This window comes from Gopherus evgoodei, chromosome 10 (genome assembly GCF_007399415.2).
Source record: "Gopherus evgoodei ecotype Sinaloan lineage chromosome 10, rGopEvg1_v1.p, whole genome shotgun sequence".
Taxonomy (NCBI): Eukaryota; Metazoa; Chordata; order Testudines; family Testudinidae; genus Gopherus; species Gopherus evgoodei.
Window position 1 is genome coordinate 35,082,058 of NC_044331.1, and position 17,726 is coordinate 35,099,783.

The 17,726-nt window shown below is 43.0% G+C and overlaps 1 protein-coding gene across 1 annotated transcript; it reads left to right on the forward strand.

Moving 5' to 3' along the window:
- The first annotated feature begins 2,274 nt into the window (after nt 1–2,274).
- On the forward strand, nt 2,275–16,955 carry SH2D7 (SH2 domain containing 7). The gene is made up of 6 exons (XM_030579163.1): nt 2,275–2,462; nt 4,753–4,842; nt 6,861–7,026; nt 13,454–13,672; nt 15,192–16,190; nt 16,905–16,955. The coding sequence occupies exons 1-6, from the start codon at nt 2,287–2,289 to the stop codon at nt 16,953–16,955; spliced, it is 1,701 nt and encodes a 566-aa protein (XP_030435023.1). The 5' UTR covers nt 2,275–2,286.
- The last annotated feature ends 771 nt before the right edge of the window (nt 16,956–17,726 follow it).

Genomic DNA, 17,726 nt, shown 5'->3' on the forward strand with positions numbered 1-17,726 from the left:
TGAGCTTGCAAAGAAATGTACAACTTCAGTGCTAAATGAGAAAGTGTGATGAAGCAGCAGAAAGAAGAATACATAAAGAGTGCTGGAGCTAAAACACATCCCTGTTTGACACTGCTGCAGATCTTAGAGCCGTCAGATTGATCACCATCTTACTGGATTGTAGCCTTTAGGCCATCATGAAAGGATTGAATCAGACTGAGAAGGACTTCGAGGGGCAGCCAGTTCTCTCTAGCAACTGGAAAAACCCCTTTCTGCTGACCAAGTCAAAAGCCTTTGAGATCTATGAAGGCCTTACAGAGAGATTTTCCTTGTTCTTGACCTTTTCTTGCAGTTGCCTTAGTTTGAAGACCATCTTGATAAGTGATCTATTGGCACGGAAGTACCACTGACTCTCTGTATATTCATGTTCAGCCAGAACTTTCAGTCTTTTAAGAATGACCTGTGCAAATGCTGTGCCCACAACATTAAGGAGAGAAATTCCTCTCTATTTGTTGCAGTCACTCCAATCTCCTTTGTTTTTGTTTTTGTACAGCTTTATGATGTTGGCATCCTTCATGTCTTGTGATGGCTTCAGTGGACCGCGGGGCAGGCCAGAGACCGGGGCTTCAGCCCCACTAGAACTCATGCCAGATCCCGGGACTTCAGCCTTGCCAGAACTCATGCCAGAGCCCAGGGCTGCAGCCCCACAGGAGGCCTTGCGGGACACAGGGCTTCAGCCCCACTGGGACTTGTGCTGGGACTCCGGACTTCAGCCTTGCCTGGAATGCTAGGGCTCGGGGCTTCAGCCCTTCCCAGGTGTGCTGGAGTTTGGGGTTTCAGCTGGGAGCTTCAGCTGAAGCCTGGAGCCCAGCGCCTCCTGTGGGAATGAAGCCTCAAGCTCCAGTGCCCCCGGTGCACCTGGTGGGGCTCTATTTAGAGATGGCATGGGAATACCTGCCCTGCCTGAGTTACGAGTCAGCCTGGAGCATTTGCCAGGGCTCCCGCTATCAGCCCTGCAGGGGTAGGGCTCCATTTAGGGAGTGCAGTGGGAGGGGCACCTGCACCCTAAGTTACATGTGAGCCCAGGCACCATGTCCCCCAAGCCTGCCAGCATGCAGCCAGTCACTCCTTTACCCACACTAGCCCCCCCCTGCACTAACTGCCCACAGCCCCCTAAAATTTCATGGACCCGTCAAAAGCCTCTGGCAGTTTGGATTTGACCCACGGTCCACCTATTGACTATTTGGGTATATTACACAGCATCATATGTGTTCATTAAACAGGGGCACTTGTGGTGTGAAAAATGTTTCTCTAGAGTCCAGACCTTGACCAGGAAATCTGGAGTGTGACAAAAAAGAATTGACTGCCCAAATCTATACACTAACCCACTTTTATAAAAGAGGTGAGTAGATACAATGTAATGAATATGGGTATTTGTGTAAGGAACAGCAACTCCCCACACATTTGTATAACAAAAATATATTTGTAAAGAGCAAATAATAAAGAGATAATGTACGCATGTGGTAGAAATGTTTAGAATTTAAACTAGCAATCTTGCAGCATTCAACCAGTGTGGACTAGTTTCCTGTGTATTTTTTTCTTATTGCTGTTTTAAGCCCATCAGTATATCTATGTGTAACTATATAGGTCTCCATCTAACAGAGTTAATATCTATGTTAATCTGGATCATGCTTTCTGCTAGATCTTCTTTACTGTACATATTACATAAAAGAGTTTTTAAAATTTGTTTGGAGCCGTTTAGATGTTTACATTCCTTTACAATATGGCTGAAATTGTAATAACGTAGATTCCTCATTGACTATGGTTTAGACGTTCCAATATTGAACATGGTTTACTTAATCCACTCAAAGACAAAACACTTTTTTGTAAACATGTAAGGGAAATTTTTCCTGTCAGACCTGTGGTATATCTAGATTGGTGCTACTGCAATACAAATAATAATTTGCTGCTCCCTGTTACATACCCAAAGCTTGCACTGATATCAGTTTTGTTCCAGTATACAGAGAAATATTGAATATCGGGACCAAATTCTATCCTTTGGATCAGAGAGGAAGATTTTGCCTTAAAGTCCTTGCACAAGAGAAAAGCACCAGATAGCCAATGACAGCCAGGTAACAATGACAGCATTGAGCATATGTTATCATCTGATTAATGAGCCACAGGGAAGAGTACAATAAGCAAATGAGATCTCATATTCCCCATAATAAAGACAGCAGTGGAGGTTTACAAATAGCATTGCTCTCTTTTTTCTCCCTTCAAATACTTCAGATTCAACCTCAAGACAGCATGGAGAATAAACAGCAGCAATTACTCTTAGGAAGGGAAACTAACCCAGCAACTGAAAACCAGTCCTTTGAGATGCTAAAAGAACTATCAATGAAGTGGTTTATGGAGACGCAGGTTCCTCTTATATTACAGAATGGGATTTTACCTGAGTGGTTCTATGGATTCATTACAAGAAAGTAAGACAGCCTATACCTTACAGTATAGCATAAAGTAGATTAAATAAATATGCTTGTCAAGTGCCTCTGTCTTCACAAATCCTCTCATATTTCAGACTAGGTTTCAGCTTACTTTGCAAAAAACCAACAACCCACCAACCTCTGCTTACTTTAAAGTCACTGCTCTTCTAGTGAGAAGTGTTTAACAGGATGGCATGCATATGCAGAGAAAGCAGGTTTTAAATGATGTCACTGTTTCATCACCTACATGTTGGTGTTTAACATGTGTTCTGGAGAGGTGAGAATGCCTGAATGCAGTTTTGCATCAGCTTGTAATGCATTGTACATTCGTTAGTCATCCAGGTGTCAGTTTTAGAAATTGATTATGACGATCTATAATAATTGACATATTTTTAATCCATCTTAATTTTTCTGACCAGAAACTTTAAAAATGAATGTTTTTGTTTGGTGGTGGTGGTGTGAGAAGTGCTTTTCTGTCTGGAAATAACTGTAATGTCCAATGACTTGTAAAAGTGTCTTAGTATGGCAATATAGTGCATTTTGTGTCTGTAGGAGTCACTAGGAATTTTAGTGTACTACCTTGAAAGACCTGGATACTAACCTGAAATTCATTAAAAAAAAATAAAAATGAAGAGTCCATGTGGCACCTTAGAGACTAACAAATTTATTTGGGCATAAGCTTCCATGGGCTAAACCCCACTTCATCATATGCATGGAGTGAAAAATACAGCAAGCAGAATATATACTATAGCACATGAAAAGATGGGAGTTGCCTTACCAAGTGGGGGTCAGTGCTAACGAACCAATTCCATTAAGGTGGAAGTGGCCTATTCCCAACAGTTGACAAGAAGGTGTGAGTATCAGTAGAGGGAAAATTACTTTTTGTAGTGCCCCATCCACTCCCAGTCTTTATTCAGGCCTAATTTGATGATGTCCAGTTTGCAAATTAATTCCAGTTCTGCAGTTTCTTATTGGAGTCTGTTTTTTAAGTTTTTTTTGTTGAAGAATTGCCACTTTCAAGTCTGTTATTGAGTGGAGTGAAGTGTTCAGGGAGATTGAAGTGTTCTCCTACTGGTTTTTGAATGTTACAATTCTCCATGTCTGATTTGTGTCCATTTATTCTTTCATGTGGAGACTGTCCAATTTGGCCAATGTACATGGCAGAAGGGCATTGCTGGCACATGATGGCATATATCATATTGGTAGATGTGCAGGTGAATGAGCCCTTAATGGTGTGGCTGATGTGGCTAAGTCCTATGACGGTGTCCCTTGAATAGATATGCGGACGGAGTTGGCAACAGGGTTTGTTCCTGGGTCAGTGTTTTTGTTGTGTGGTGTGTAGTTGCTGGTGAGTATTTGCTTCAGTATGGGGGGCTGTCTGTAAGCGAGGACTGGCCTGTCTCCCAGAGTTTGTGAAAGTGAGGGATCGTCCTTCAGATAGGTTGTAGATACTTGATGATGCGCTAGTGTTACTTTCTTTGTTGGGCCTGTCCTGTAATAGGTGACTTCTGGGTACCCTTCTGGCTCTGTCAATCTGTTTCTTCACTTCACCAGGTGGGTATTGTAGTTTTAAGAATGCTTGATAGAGATCCTGTAGGTGTTTGTCTCTGTCTAAGGGATTGGAGCAAATGTGGTTGTATCTTAGAGCTGTAGACAATGGATCGTGTGATGTGGTCTGGATGAAAGCTGGAGGCATATAGGTAAGTATAGCAGTCAGTAGGTTTCTGGAATAGGGTGGTGTTTATGTGACCATAGCTTATTTGCACTGCAGTGTCCAGGAAGTGGATCTCTTGTGTGGACTGGTCCAGGCTGAAGTTGATGATGGGGTGTAAATTGTTGAAATCCTGGTGGAATTTCTCAAGGGTATCCTTCCCATGGGTCCAGATAATGAAGATGTCATCAATGTAGCGCATGCAGCGTAGGGGCGCTGGGGGACGAGAGCTGAGGAAGCGTTATAAGTCAGCCATAAAAATGTTGGCATACTGTGGGGGCATGCAGTCTGTAGCAGGCCACCTCCACCTTAATTGAATTGGATTGTTAGCGCTGACCCTCCCCCCTACTTGGTAAGGCAACTCCCATCTTTTCATGTGCTATAATATATAGTCTGCTTACTGTATTTTTCACTCCATTCATCTGATGAAGTGGGTTTTAGCCCACAAAAGCTTATGTCCAAATAAATTTGTTAGTCTCTAAAGTGCCACAAGGACCCCTTGTTGTTTTTGCTGATACAGAGTAACACGGCTACCACTCTGAAACTTGAAATTCATTGTAATTCACTCTCTTTCTACAGGCAGAGTGAAGAGCTGCTTAAAGACAAAGATGTTGGCTGTTTTCTTATCAGATTAAGCAACAAAACAATTGGTTACATTCTGTCATATAGGTAAGACTGAACTTTACACGGAACAGAAAGCTGCTGCCATTTGGTTGGGAAATGTCACCATTTGTAATTTGCTCTTCTTTTTACATACTTTGATTCATGCACCCTTTACACCTTTGAGTTTGCTTCCTGACCTGCTCAGGTGATTAGTTTATGCCTTGAGGCATGGGAAATGAGAATCTCTCTTACACTTTCTCCCCTAGCTAAATATCCCAAAAGAATAAAGAGGTCAGTAATCTACACAATGGCACAAAATGTCATATTTACAGCTATTGAGAGACCAAGAAGAAATATATTACCAAAGCCTACGGTAATGATTTTATCTTTTGGATTTTAGTATTCACTAAGAGCCCAGTCCTGGAGTTCTCACTTCATTAAATAAGTAGGGATTTCAAGACTGGACCCTATATAGGACTAAAAAAGCAAGGCCTATTTTAAATTGATCATTCTAGTGAAGAAGGGACATGAAACCCAATTATCAGAGAGGATCTGCAATCTGATCAGTATAGGACATGGGGAGAGGCACATGCAAAACACTTCTGCTGGCCTTTCACAGTTGTTAGATATTGTGTGTGCAGCAGCAGCAGCAGCATGACTCTTTGTGGTCAAATGCAAAACTGTTTTACACTTCAACTAGCACGTCATGGGAGTTTCTCCTCTCCTTTTCTCACACTGACACCCTACCTCAGAACACAGACAACACTTCCTCTTCCTCATTAGATGCACCATGAATTCTCTCTGCTTTTCAGCTAACAGGTTGGTGTTAAACCTCATACTGCTGTTTACCAAAAGGTGTTAGTACTTAGCTCAATAGCTGGTCACTAGTGATGGTTTTTTCCTAGGTTTGCTGCTGATGCAATAGATTTTCAGTCAAGTTCATGGGATCAGATTCAGAGGTGATGTGTGAGATGGTGCCAGAAATCTGTCATTAGCTGCTCTTGTGGAAAAAACCAGCCACATTCTCACCATGTAAAAAGCCTTTGAGAAATCTCAACTTGCAGATGACCACTAAATTCTTCAAAAATTCTGTCTGCACTGAGCATGTTTCATCCCAGGGCTTCATGGTCTGAGCTGGTCTTTCCCTGCAACAGCCACTCTTGCATGCCTACAGCCCCAGTGGCCCCAGGCACCAGAACTGAGAGCAGGGAGACTGCCTCTCCTGGGCTCACAATGCTTCCCAAAGTGATGCCCAGGCAGTGAGAAGGAGAAATGGCCTGACTGTACTGGGTTGGATAGGAACAGAGCGGGAGGTGGGCAGGAGCTGGAGGGCTGGATAGGAGTAGAGGAGGAGAAGGAAGGCAGGAACCAAGATTGGGCATGATGGATAGGAGCAGAGGGGGAAGGAGGGCAGGAGTCAGGACTGGGTGTGGTGGATCGGAACAGAAAGGGAGAGGGCAGGAGCTGGGATTAGGGGTGGATAGGAGCAAAGGGGAACAGAAACAGGCTGGGGGCACTGGGACAGAAGGTCTGTCCACTACAGCACATTCCCCTCCAGGCCCTGGAATGGAGCCCATTTATTCCTGGATCTCACCATTCCTCCACGGTCAGCAAGCATCTGTGAAATCCACTGCCAGAATATGTTTCTCATCCCTTACTAGTGGCTGGTCCACATAGAAGATAACAGCCTACTAATGCTACCAGTTACAATCTTGCTGAGGACCCAATTTGAAGTCAATATGGTTCCACATGATGGAATTTCAATTTTTTTCAGGTTTTTTTAATGTAAGAGATTACATTTAAAAACTACACTAAAAGAATATTAAGGGTGAAAGTCAAACATTCAAAAGTTAGGACATTCCAGAATTAAACCTGTCCATGCAACAATAGGCCAAATCAGACCCTTTCACTCAAAATCTCTTCCTTTCTAGTGTTTCAAATAAAAAGGAAGCTGGTTCCAAAACCAAGCTAGTTCCAAAGTTTTGGTTTTGCAAACCTGAACCATGAGTGCAAAAACAGAACAGTTTTCTCAGCCTGTGTGTTGTGCTTGCTATTTAAGTCTAAACTATGTATTTCAACTGCAGAGGAAAAGATCGATGTCGGCATTTCGTCATTAATCACCTACGGAATGGACATTATGTAGTATCAGGGGATACCTGTACCCATGAAAGCCTTGCACAGCTGATAGGCTATTACCAGACTTCAGAAATCGAGCCTTTTGGAGAAAATCTTACAACAGTTTGCGCTCAGGTATGTTCAACTCTTCAGAATTCACTTAGTTCCTGATGAAATGAAATCAAACATAGTGACTATTGCCTTTGGCTGAGGCTAAAAATCAGAGAATCATAGGACTGGAAGGGACCTCGAGAGGTCTTCTAGTCCAGTCCCCTGCACTCAAGGCAGGACTAAGTATTATCTAGACCCCCCTGACAGGTGTTTGTCTAACCTCCTCTTAAAAATCTCTAATGACGGAGATTCTACAACCTCCTTAGGCAAGTTATTCCAGTGCTCAACTACTCTGACAATTAGGAAGTTTTTCCTAAATGTCCCACCTAAACTGCCCTTGCTGCAATTTAAGTCTATTGCTTCTTGTCCTAGCCTCAGAGGTTACTGAGAATAATTTTTCTCCCTCTTCCTTCTGTAGAACCTCTTATGTACTTGAAAACTGTTGCCATGTCCTCCCTCAGTCTTCTCTTCTCCAGACTAAACGAACCCAATTTTTTAATCTTCCCTCACAGGTCATGTTTTCTAGACCTTTAATCATTTTTGTTGCTTTTTTCTGGACTTTCTCCAATTTGTCCACATCTTTCCTGAAATGTGGCATCCAGAACTGGACACAATACTCCAGCTGAGGCCAAATCAGTGTGGAGTAGAGCAGAAGAATTTTACTTCTTATGTCTTGCTTACAACACACCTGCTAATACATCCCAGAATCATCTTTGCTTTTTTTGCAACAGTGTCACACTGTTGACTCAAATTTAGCTTGTGATTCACTATGACCCCAGATCCTCTTCTGCAGTAGTCCATCTGAGGCAGTCATTTCCCATTTTGTACGTATGCAACTGATTTGTCCTTCCTAATTGGAGTACTTTGTGTTTGTCCTTACTGAATTTCATCCTATTTACTTCAGACCATTTCTCCAGTTTGTCCAGATTAAGCTGAATTTTAATCCTATCCTCCAAAGCACTTGCAAACCCTCCCAGCTTGGTATCGTCTGCAAACTTTATAAGTCTATTCTTTATGCTATTATCTAAATCCTTGATTAAGATATTGAACAAAACCAGACCTGATCCCTGTGGGACCCCACTTGATATGTCCTTCCAGCTTGACTGTGACCCACTGATAACTACTCTCTGGGAATGGTTTCCCAACCAATTATACATCCATCTTATAGTAGCTCATGCTAGATTGTATTTCTCTAATTTGTTTGAGACGGTCATGCGAGACAGTATCAAAAGTCCTACTAAAGTTAAGATATACTGCATCTACCGCTTCCCCCCATCCACAAGGCTAAATGTTACCTTGTTGAAGAAAGCTACTAGGTTGGTTTGATATGATTTGATTTGATATGATTTGTTCTTGGCGAATCCAAGCTGACTGTTATTTATCACCTTATTATCTTCTAGATGTTTGCAAATTGATTGCTTAACTATTTGCTGCATTATCTTTCCGAGTACTGAAGTTAAACTGAACTGGTCTGTAATTCCCTGGGTTGTCCTTATTCCCCTTTATATAGATTGGCACTATATTTGCCCTCTTCCAGGCTTCTGGAATCTCTCCCATCTTCCATGAGTTTTCAAAGATAATCACTAATGGCTCAGATATCTCCTTTGTCAGCTCAAGTATCCTATGATGTATTTCATCAGGCCCTCATGACTTGAAAACATCTAATTTGTCTAAGTAATTTTAAACTTGTTATTTCCCTAATTTATCCTCTGTTCCCATCTCATTTTCACTGGCATTTATTATGTTAGATAGCCAAGTGCTATTAACCTTTTTGGTGAAAACAAACAAAAGAAGTCATTTAGCACTTTTGCCATTTCAACATTTTCTGTCATTGCTTTCCCCCCCTCACTGAGTAATGGGCCCATGCTGTTCTTGGTCTTCCTCTTGCTCCTAATGTATTTGTAGAATGTTTTCTTGTTATCCTTCATGTCTCTAGCTAGTTTAATCTCATTTTGTGCCTTGGCCTTTCTAATTTTCTCCCTACATACTTGTATTATTTGTTTATATTCATCCTTTGCAATTTGACTTAGTTTCCACTTTTTGTAGGACTCTTTTTTTGAGTTTCAGATCATTGAAGATCTCCTGGTTAAGACAGGATAGTCTCTTGCCGTACTTCCTATCTTTCCTTTGCAGTGGAATAGTTTGCTCTTGTGCCCTTAATAATGAAACTCTGAAAAACTGCCAACTCTCATGAACTTTTTTCCCCCTTAGACTGGCTTCCCATGGGATCAATTCCCTGAGTTTGCTAAAGTTTGCTTTCTTGAAATCCATTATCTTTATTGTGCTGTTTTCCCTCCTACTTTTCCTTAGAATCATGAACTCTTATCATTTCATGATCACTTTCACTCAAGCTGCCTTCCACTTTCAAATCCTCAACCAGTTCCTCCTTATTTATAAAAATCAAATCTAGAACAACCTCTCCACTAATAGCTTTCTCCACCTTCTGAAATAAAAAATTGTCTCCAATACATTCCAAGAACTTGTTGGATAATCTGTGCCCTACTGTGTTATTTTCCCAACAGATGTCTGGGTAGTTGAAATTCACTATCAACACCAAATCCTGTGCTTTGGATGATTTTGTTAGTTGTTTAAAAAAAATTCACTCCTTCTTCCTCGTTAGGTGAGCTGTAGTAGACCCCTACCATGACATCAACCTATTTTTTTACCCCTTTAATCCATACCCAGAGACTTTCAACAAGTCTGCCTCCCATTTCCATCTCAACCTCACTACACATTTTTGATATATGAGGCAACGCCTCCTCCCTTTTTTCCCTGCCTGTCCTTCCTGAGCAAGCTGTAACATTCTTTACCAATACTCCAGTCATGTACATTGTCTCCCCAAGTCTCTGTGATGCCAGTTATATCATAGTTGTGTTTATTAACTAGCATTTCTAGTTCTTCCTGCTTATTCCCTATACTTCTCATATTAGTATACAGACATCTAAGATACTGATTTGATTTCCCCACAACTCATGTTCTCTCTTGTTGCCCCCATGTCTTTCCACCTATGTGCAAGAAGCAAAACATTTGTTCTCAACTCTGGTAAGCTGCCTTGGGTATTGATGCCAAATTAGACAAGTAGATAGAACTTAAAATATGTGAAAGAATGCATTGGACACAATATCTGCAAGGAGCAGCTGTTGTATAAAGACGGGGGTGTGGCTGGACAGCTCAGATTAGATCAGGGAGCTGCAGGCTTCAGCCAGCATCAGGCTCTGGTTTTTGTTGTGTTAGAATTATGTAACATGAAAATAAAATAAATTAAAATACAAAGAACATGTCATACTAGCAGGAGTGGATGGATTTGAGACCCATCAGGAAGAATTTTCACAGTGACTTCAGATGCCAGGACTTTACACACCCAGCCAGTACAAATGAATGGCTTGAAGCCACCAGTAGACCTGAGTTTGCTTAGTGACCAGGCTAAGAGTCAGCTGTGCCCATTATGTATGATTGCAGTGGAAGCAGACAGAATGGGTGGTATCAGGAAAATTGCCTTATTAGGTATTGCTGGTGCAGAAGTCCTAGGTATTCTTAACAGCTTCCAACTCTGGCTCCTAGACAGTACTGACAGCATGATTTTGATAGGATTTTAGCAGTATAGTTTGAAGTTTATTGTGTACCTAGAAAGAATGAAATATTTCCTTCCATATGAAAGTATACTACAGACTTGAAGCTCTATGATCAGGCCTGCAATTTTGGCCCCTTAAGAGGTTTAGATTTGAGACAGAGTGGGTGATAAGTTGCAGCAATGCGAAGGTGCCTGAGCTACTACTGAGGGAATTCTGTGCCAAAAAAATAAAAATTCTGAACCAAAAATAAAAATTGTGCACACGATATTTTAAAATTCTGCACATTTTATTTGTCAATAAATAAATGTGGCTCCAGCATGGCAGTGGGGAGCACAGGCCACTGGCTGCATGGAGGTGGGAGATCACCCTGAAGTTCTCAACTCCCCTAGTACAGGGACTCATCAATGAGGCTGCACCTGACCCTGACACAGTGCAAGGGCTGGGCCTGCCCCAGAAACATCCCGGGGTCCTGCCCCTTGTGTCAGGCACACCAGGTGTGGGTAGGCAGGCTCATCCCAGCAGGATCCAAGTGTGGAGGGCTTAGTGTGGGGGATCCAGCTGTGAGGTGAGAGATTTCTGGGGGGTGCAATCTGGTTTTGGATGGCTTAGTGGGAGATCTGAATGCACAGGTGCTTGTTAGGGGGTTCTGAGTGCAAGGGCAATGGGACTCTGGAGGGAATCCAGGTGAAGGTGGTTGGGGCTCAGTGGGGGAGGGGTCTGGGTGTGGGGAGAGGGGGCTTTGCAGGGAGAGCTGGGTGTGGAGAGCTTAGTGGAGGGTCTAGGTGCTGGGGGAGTGGGTCTTGATGGGGTGGGGGTCCAGGTGCAGCTGACTGGGGCTCAGTGTGGTGGGGATCTGGGTGTTGGGGGCTCATTGAGGAAATCGAGATGTGTGTGTGGGGGGTAGGGCTTGTCAAGGTGAGGGTTTGATGCGTCTGTTTAATGTGGGAGCCCAGATGCTGCCAAGAGGATGCCTGGCTTCCACTCCGCCGCCCCCGTAATTCCCCTAACACCTTTTCTTCCCCATCTCATGCCCATGCCCTATCCTCCTCCCCTCACTCCAGGGGTGCTGGAACAATTTGTATAGTGGGGTGCTGAGAGCCACTGTGCAAACTTTGTGTATAATGGAAATCACTTCAAGCCAGGGGGTGCAGCAGCATCCCTATTTCCAGCATCTATGCCTCACTCTCACATTCCCCCTCCCTGCCCTATTCCATTCCCCTTCCTTCCCAAGTGCCTCTTCCACTTGCCCCTGTCATAACCTTAGTCCCAGATTTGGACCTTAGCGTCCAAAGTATGGGGGTTAGCATGAAAACCTCCAAGCTTAGCTACCAGCTTGGACCTGGTACTTGCTGCCACCACCCAAAAAATTAGAGTGTTTTGGGGCACTCTGGTCCCCCTGAAAAACCTTCCCTGGGGACCCCAAGACCCAAATCCCTTGAGTCTCACAACAAAGGGAAATAATCCTTTTTCCCTTCCCCCCCTCCAGGTGCTCCTGGAGAGATACACAGACACAAGCTCTGTGAAACTACACAGAGTGACTCCCCCTCTCTGTTCCCAATCCTGGAAACAAAAAGAACTTTCCTATTCCCCCAGAGGGAATGCAAAATCAGGCTAGCAAATTCAACACACACACAGATCTCCCCGATCTCTTCCTCCCACCAATTCCCTGGTGAGTACAGATTCAATTTCCCTGAAGTAAAGAAAAACTCCAACAGGTCTTAAAAGAAAGCTTTATATAAAAAGAAAGAAAAATACATACAAATGGTCTCTCTGTATTAAGATGACACAACACAGGGCAATTGCTTAAAAGAATATTGAATAAACAGCCTTATTCAAAAAGAATACAAATCAAAGCACTCCAGCACTTATATTCATGCAAATACCAAAGAAAAGAAACCATATAACTTACTATCTGATCTCTTTGTCCTTACACTTAGAAACAGAAGATTAGAAAACAGAACTACTTCTCCAAAGCTCAGAGAAAGCAGGCAGCCAGAAAACAAAGACCTCAGACACAAACTTCCCTCCACCCAAAGTTGAAAAAATCCGGTTTCCTGATTGGTCCTCTGGTCAGGTGCTTCAGGTGAAAGAGACATTAACCCTTAGCTATCTGTTTATGACAGCCCCCCCTTCCCTCATTTCCCCACCCCACCTTACCCAGCCCCACCACCCACTCACTGTTGCACACAGAAAACAGGAAGGCTCCATGCATACAGAAGGGAAGCACGACTGGCAGTAGGACCCTGGAGGTGACATTCAGCTGTAGAGTCAGTGGAGCCCAGACACAGCCTCCTTCAACTGAGCAGCTCTATGCTTACAGAAATGTGTGGGGGCAGTGGCATGTTACACCATGTGCCCCAAATGCCTTGCTGCTGTTTTAAGGCAACCCCCGACCCAAAAACTGCACCCATGATCATCCTCCTGTGAAGCTTTCCGCAGAATTCCCCCAGGAGTAAATTTGATCAGAGATTATAAGATAACTTTAGAAAAATGGCTTATTCACACCCCTGAGTGACATATGTTGCACCAACATAAGTGGTAGTGTGTACAATTCCTGAGGCTTTGATTCTTGAAGCATCCCACCTCAACTACTGTCAGAAATAGGGTACCAGACTAGATGGACCATGGGTCTTTTTGGGTACAGCAATTTGATGTTCCTAACACTCCTTGTGGAGTATTATATAAAGCTATTTAAGAAGGTATTGCCTTATGCAGAATGAATAATTCAGGGTTGCTAACTGAACTTATTTATATCATTATTAAAAAGTGAAGAGTTCATGCTATTGATCTCTCAGGAAAGGCATGAACCTCCCACTTACCACCATAGTAGTTATTCATGATGTGTTTTAGTAACTAACTACTATTTTTTTCCCCCACAGTCAATTGAGAAAAGTTTATATGATGAGATCGCTTTGGATCAGCAAACCTCTTCAAACGAAAGTAAATCAAACAGTGGAGAAGTCAATCCCTTGCTGACAAGGCAAGTGTCTGGCAGCTCACAAACCACTGTGCTAATGAAGGAAGCCACCTCTCTACCTTCAAAGTCAAAGAGAGAGCACAAGAACTTATCAGGAGAAAGAAAGAACTTTAACTCCGAGGTAGGATTTATGTAGAATGCAAAAGTAATGTCCCACTATTGGGGACTTGTCTGAAGCAGAGAAAGCAGGTATCTTGAATTAATTAGTGTCTCCAGGGTGATCTGATGTGCTGTGACCATGTTCTAGGAAGTGCAGTACCGATTTGGTGATGTTTCAGAATCAGAAATACAGATTCAGTAACATTATAACATTGCCCTTGGAATTATTTTCCGTCAACATAAGAATGGTCATATTGGGTCAGACCAAAGGTCCATCTAGGCCAGTATCTTGTCTTCCAATAGTGGCCATTGCCCGTGCTTCTAAGGCAATGAACAGAACAGGTAATTATCAAGTGATCCATCCTCTGTCATCCATTCTCAGCTTCTGCCAGAGGTGACTTTACTAGGCAAAAAAATGTGATCATATTTTTGGCCACTAGTGAAGAGTGAAATTCACCCCTATGCAGCTGTCCAGGTATAAGGCCTGGGCACTCAAAATAGAGTTTTAAGTGGGCCTTAAGTTGTGGACAGGCCTTGAACTGGCCTTTCACACGGGGATGAATGAAATCCTATAAACCAGAGGTTCCCAAACTCGTTCCACACTTGTGCAGGGAAAGCCCCTGGCGGGCCGGGCCGGTTTGTTTACCTGCTGCGTCCGCAGGTTCAGCCGATCACGGCTCCCGGTGGCCACGGTTGGCTGCTCCAGGCCAATGGGAGCTGCTGGAAGCAGTGGCCAGTACGTCCCTCGGCCCATGCCTGGCCCGTCAGGGGCTTTCCCAGCACAAGCAGCGGAACAAGTTTGGGAACCACTGTTATAAGCACATATCCCCTGTTTTTCTCAGAAGTGTCATAGGAAAGCAGTGATGCTGAAGGACTTAGCAGCGATTGTGGACAGGTTACATATTAATTTGTATGTGACTTGGCATCAAAAAAGCCAGTGCAATCTTGGGCTGCATAAGCAGAGGCATCAAGTCACAGAGCAAGGAGGCGATGGTCTCTTCTACTGTTTGGCTCTGGTGACGCCTCACCTAGAGTAGAACATTTGGTTCTGTGGCTCTCCACAGTGCACTAAGGCCCACGTCCGACCTCCCCCTCCATCAAAAAAAAGAGGTAGAGAGCTGCTGAACAGCTGCTGCTTGTCAGGGGGTGAGGAACTGACTTCTAGAGACAGGCCCAAATTCTTGCTGGTTGAGATTTTCAGAGAAATACTAAAGAGAATGTAACCATACATCCTCCTTGAAAATTAATGATTGAAGTTCCCTATGTTGCTTTGAAAATCTCAACCACTGTCTTTATTCTGAATCAGGCCAAATTCCCCATTGGCTTCAATAAGGGTTCTGAGAAAGGACTCGGATATAAGTAAGGATGTAGTAAGTGCTACAGGATTTTTAAAATGCCTAAGGATTCTTTGATTTTTGTGAAGTTGCCTGGGAGTAACCATGGTCTGAATGTATCTCATCACTTTTGTTGATGCATTGCATTTTATATACACTACTGACTCCTGAAAATTATGTTCCTCTCTTTCCTCTCCATCATTTCAGGATCCAGACATAGCCCCACCACTGCCGGATAGGAGCAGCTTGCTTATGCAGGAGACATCCAAACTAGATTTAAATGATCAAGGAAACACTGTATATGCGGAGCTGAACAAACACCATTTGAATGGCAGAGGCCTTAGTTTGGAGACCCACTCTGCCACTGATAAAATCCTCATTGAGAAATCAGCCTGTTCATCACAAGGTAACACCCAGCAAAAACCAGGAGAACCAGACCAAGCAAACTACTCTCCTAGCAAAAAAATCAGCTCGGTGTATGCTTTGGCTAAGCAAGCTGAACATTTCTATGACAAAAAAATTGATCTTATAAAGCCATCGCCTCCAGAAACTGTTTATTCTGAAGTTATGGTAGAGCAAGGCAAAAGCCATTCCTCACTTCCTTGGGGTCAAAATGTCCATTCCCTATCCCTTTGTCCATCAACTTCTGCAGACACAAAGAAATTGACATTAAGTACTCCTGCTACAATGTCCCCTAAGTTATCTCCTAAGTTACCCATTAAAACTAGGACCTCTGTGGAGTCCCAAGATTCAGAACAGCTATTTGCAACCTATGCAACCTCTCTCCAAAGCAATGAAGGGCTTAGAAAACCATACAACAAGATCCTTCATGATTCACCAACACATAGCATATATGGGCAGATTGAGAAGGTGAAAGCTTGTAAGCCTTTTGCTTCTGGCTCTGATAATGGGAACAATACTTATGAACAGATTCCAGTCGGACGACCAAAGTCATCTACCCATGATCAAGCTTCTGAGAGACTTTCTAAGTCTTCCCTAGGACAACCCAATGATACTTATGATGAAGTGTCTTCTTTGAACACAGGATCCTCCAGAACAGAGAACTGTACTGAAAATACATATGAAAAGATTCCTGAAAATTTCCAGAAAGGCTCATCTGCAAAGAAAATTCCTGCTCCTGATAACATGTATGAGCAAATTTCCCTAGACCCTTTGAAGGGAGCAGAAGCAAAACTAAACCAGAAGGTACAGTACCATTAAGAGACTTTAAAAATAAAACCTAAGTACCATCCAGAATAATTCAAAAGGATCAGATCCTGTTTTCCTCAGGCAAATTTCCAAAGTCCTAAACTTAGGACTTGATTTGGATTGTTTAAAGGATACCATTCAGGACAGAAAACTCAAAGTTATAAACATATTTAGCTTGTGATTAGATATCAAAAGAAAAAAAAGCCAGGCAAAAATGACCAAAAATTAAAATTTCTTGCAATTATAGCTTGCTGTTATAGGCAGTATTCCTATTACAGGGCAAGATAAAGGAAAAGAAATCACCATATATCCTGAAAACAGAACTTTTTGGCAGGGAGATGCATTAAGCTGTAGAATATTCTCTCAAGAGAGGTGGTGGACCCTTGGTTTGGACATACAAAATTACAGTGGCCAATGCATTAACTACCGTATAATAACTACTGTATAAAACAGACAGGACTGGATGGACCAGATGGGCCCAATAGAACTTTTTAATCTCTAATATAAGTCTATGGTTAAACACATAAAAGTACATTTAAAAGTTTAACATCTGGAGGTGGTTTGTTCCAGTCACTGAATCTGTGTATTTGCTAGTTTTCAAGTATTAATGACTATAAATATACAGAATATTCAACTGTGCTGTCAGAGACTTGGGAACTTCTTTCCATCTATTTAAAATACATGCTTTCTCCTTTTTTTTTTTATTGGCAGATGGACAAGCGAAGAAGATTTTTTTTTGCTGACAAGAAGAATAAATCATGAAGGAGGAGTTTTAAATTTGTTCCATTTAACCTAGACTAAAGATCATAGAAAAACACACAGAGACAAATTCGTCCCTTGGGTAATTTCCCCAGCGCCTGTGGGTTTAACCAGGGACACGTTTAGCCTTTACTGTTTATAAAAGCAAAAAGAGAGATGAAATGCTGGAAAGTGAATAATACCTATTGTTTGTCAGATAGTTATAAAGCCTCTAGTTCACAGAAATCTGCACCACTTCAATTTTCTTTTCACTTGAGCCATGTGAATTTAGGACCAAATTCAGGCACTGACCTAGAGTCAGGGGTGAAAGTAACTTAAAGGATTTACTGGTACTCCAGAGTCCTGAGCAGGGGCTGGGGCCTCAACTGGAAGAGGCAGGGCCTTTAGAGCCCCGGGCCCTTTCAATGGAGATTAAAAAGGCCATGGGCTCCAGCTGCGGTAGTGGAGGCTGGGAGCCCTGCTGCTGGAGCCAGCGGAGATTTAAAGGCCCAGGGGCAGTAGTGGTGGCCGGACCCCTAGTCCCTTTAAATTGCCACCAGAGCTCTGCTGCAGCTACCCTAGGGCTCCGGGAATGGGGCTCGGACAGCAATTTAAAAGGCCCAGGGCTCCAGCTTCCACTACCGCCCCAGGGCCTTTAAATTGCCACCGGACCCCTGCTGCTGGAGTCCTGGGGTAGCAGTGGCAGGGCTTCTGCGATGATTTAAAGCGCCAGGGGTTCCCAGTCACCGCTACCACAGCAAAGCCTCAGGCCCTTTAAATCACTGCCGGAGACCC

What these genes read in the sequence shown, in the direction of transcription:
- SH2D7 (XM_030579163.1), top strand. Translation starts at nt 2,287, where the DNA reads ATGGAGAATAAACAGCAGCAATTACTCTTAGGAAGGGAAACTAACCCA. An exon ending in TATGGATTCATTACAAGAAA is followed by an intron (nt 2,463 to 4,752) that starts GTAAGACAGCCT and finishes CTCTTTCTACAG; the next exon opens with GCAGAGTGAAGAGCTGCTTA. An exon ending in GAAAGAACTTTAACTCCGAG is followed by an intron (nt 13,673 to 15,191) that starts GTAGGATTTATG and finishes CCATCATTTCAG; the next exon opens with GATCCAGACATAGCCCCACC.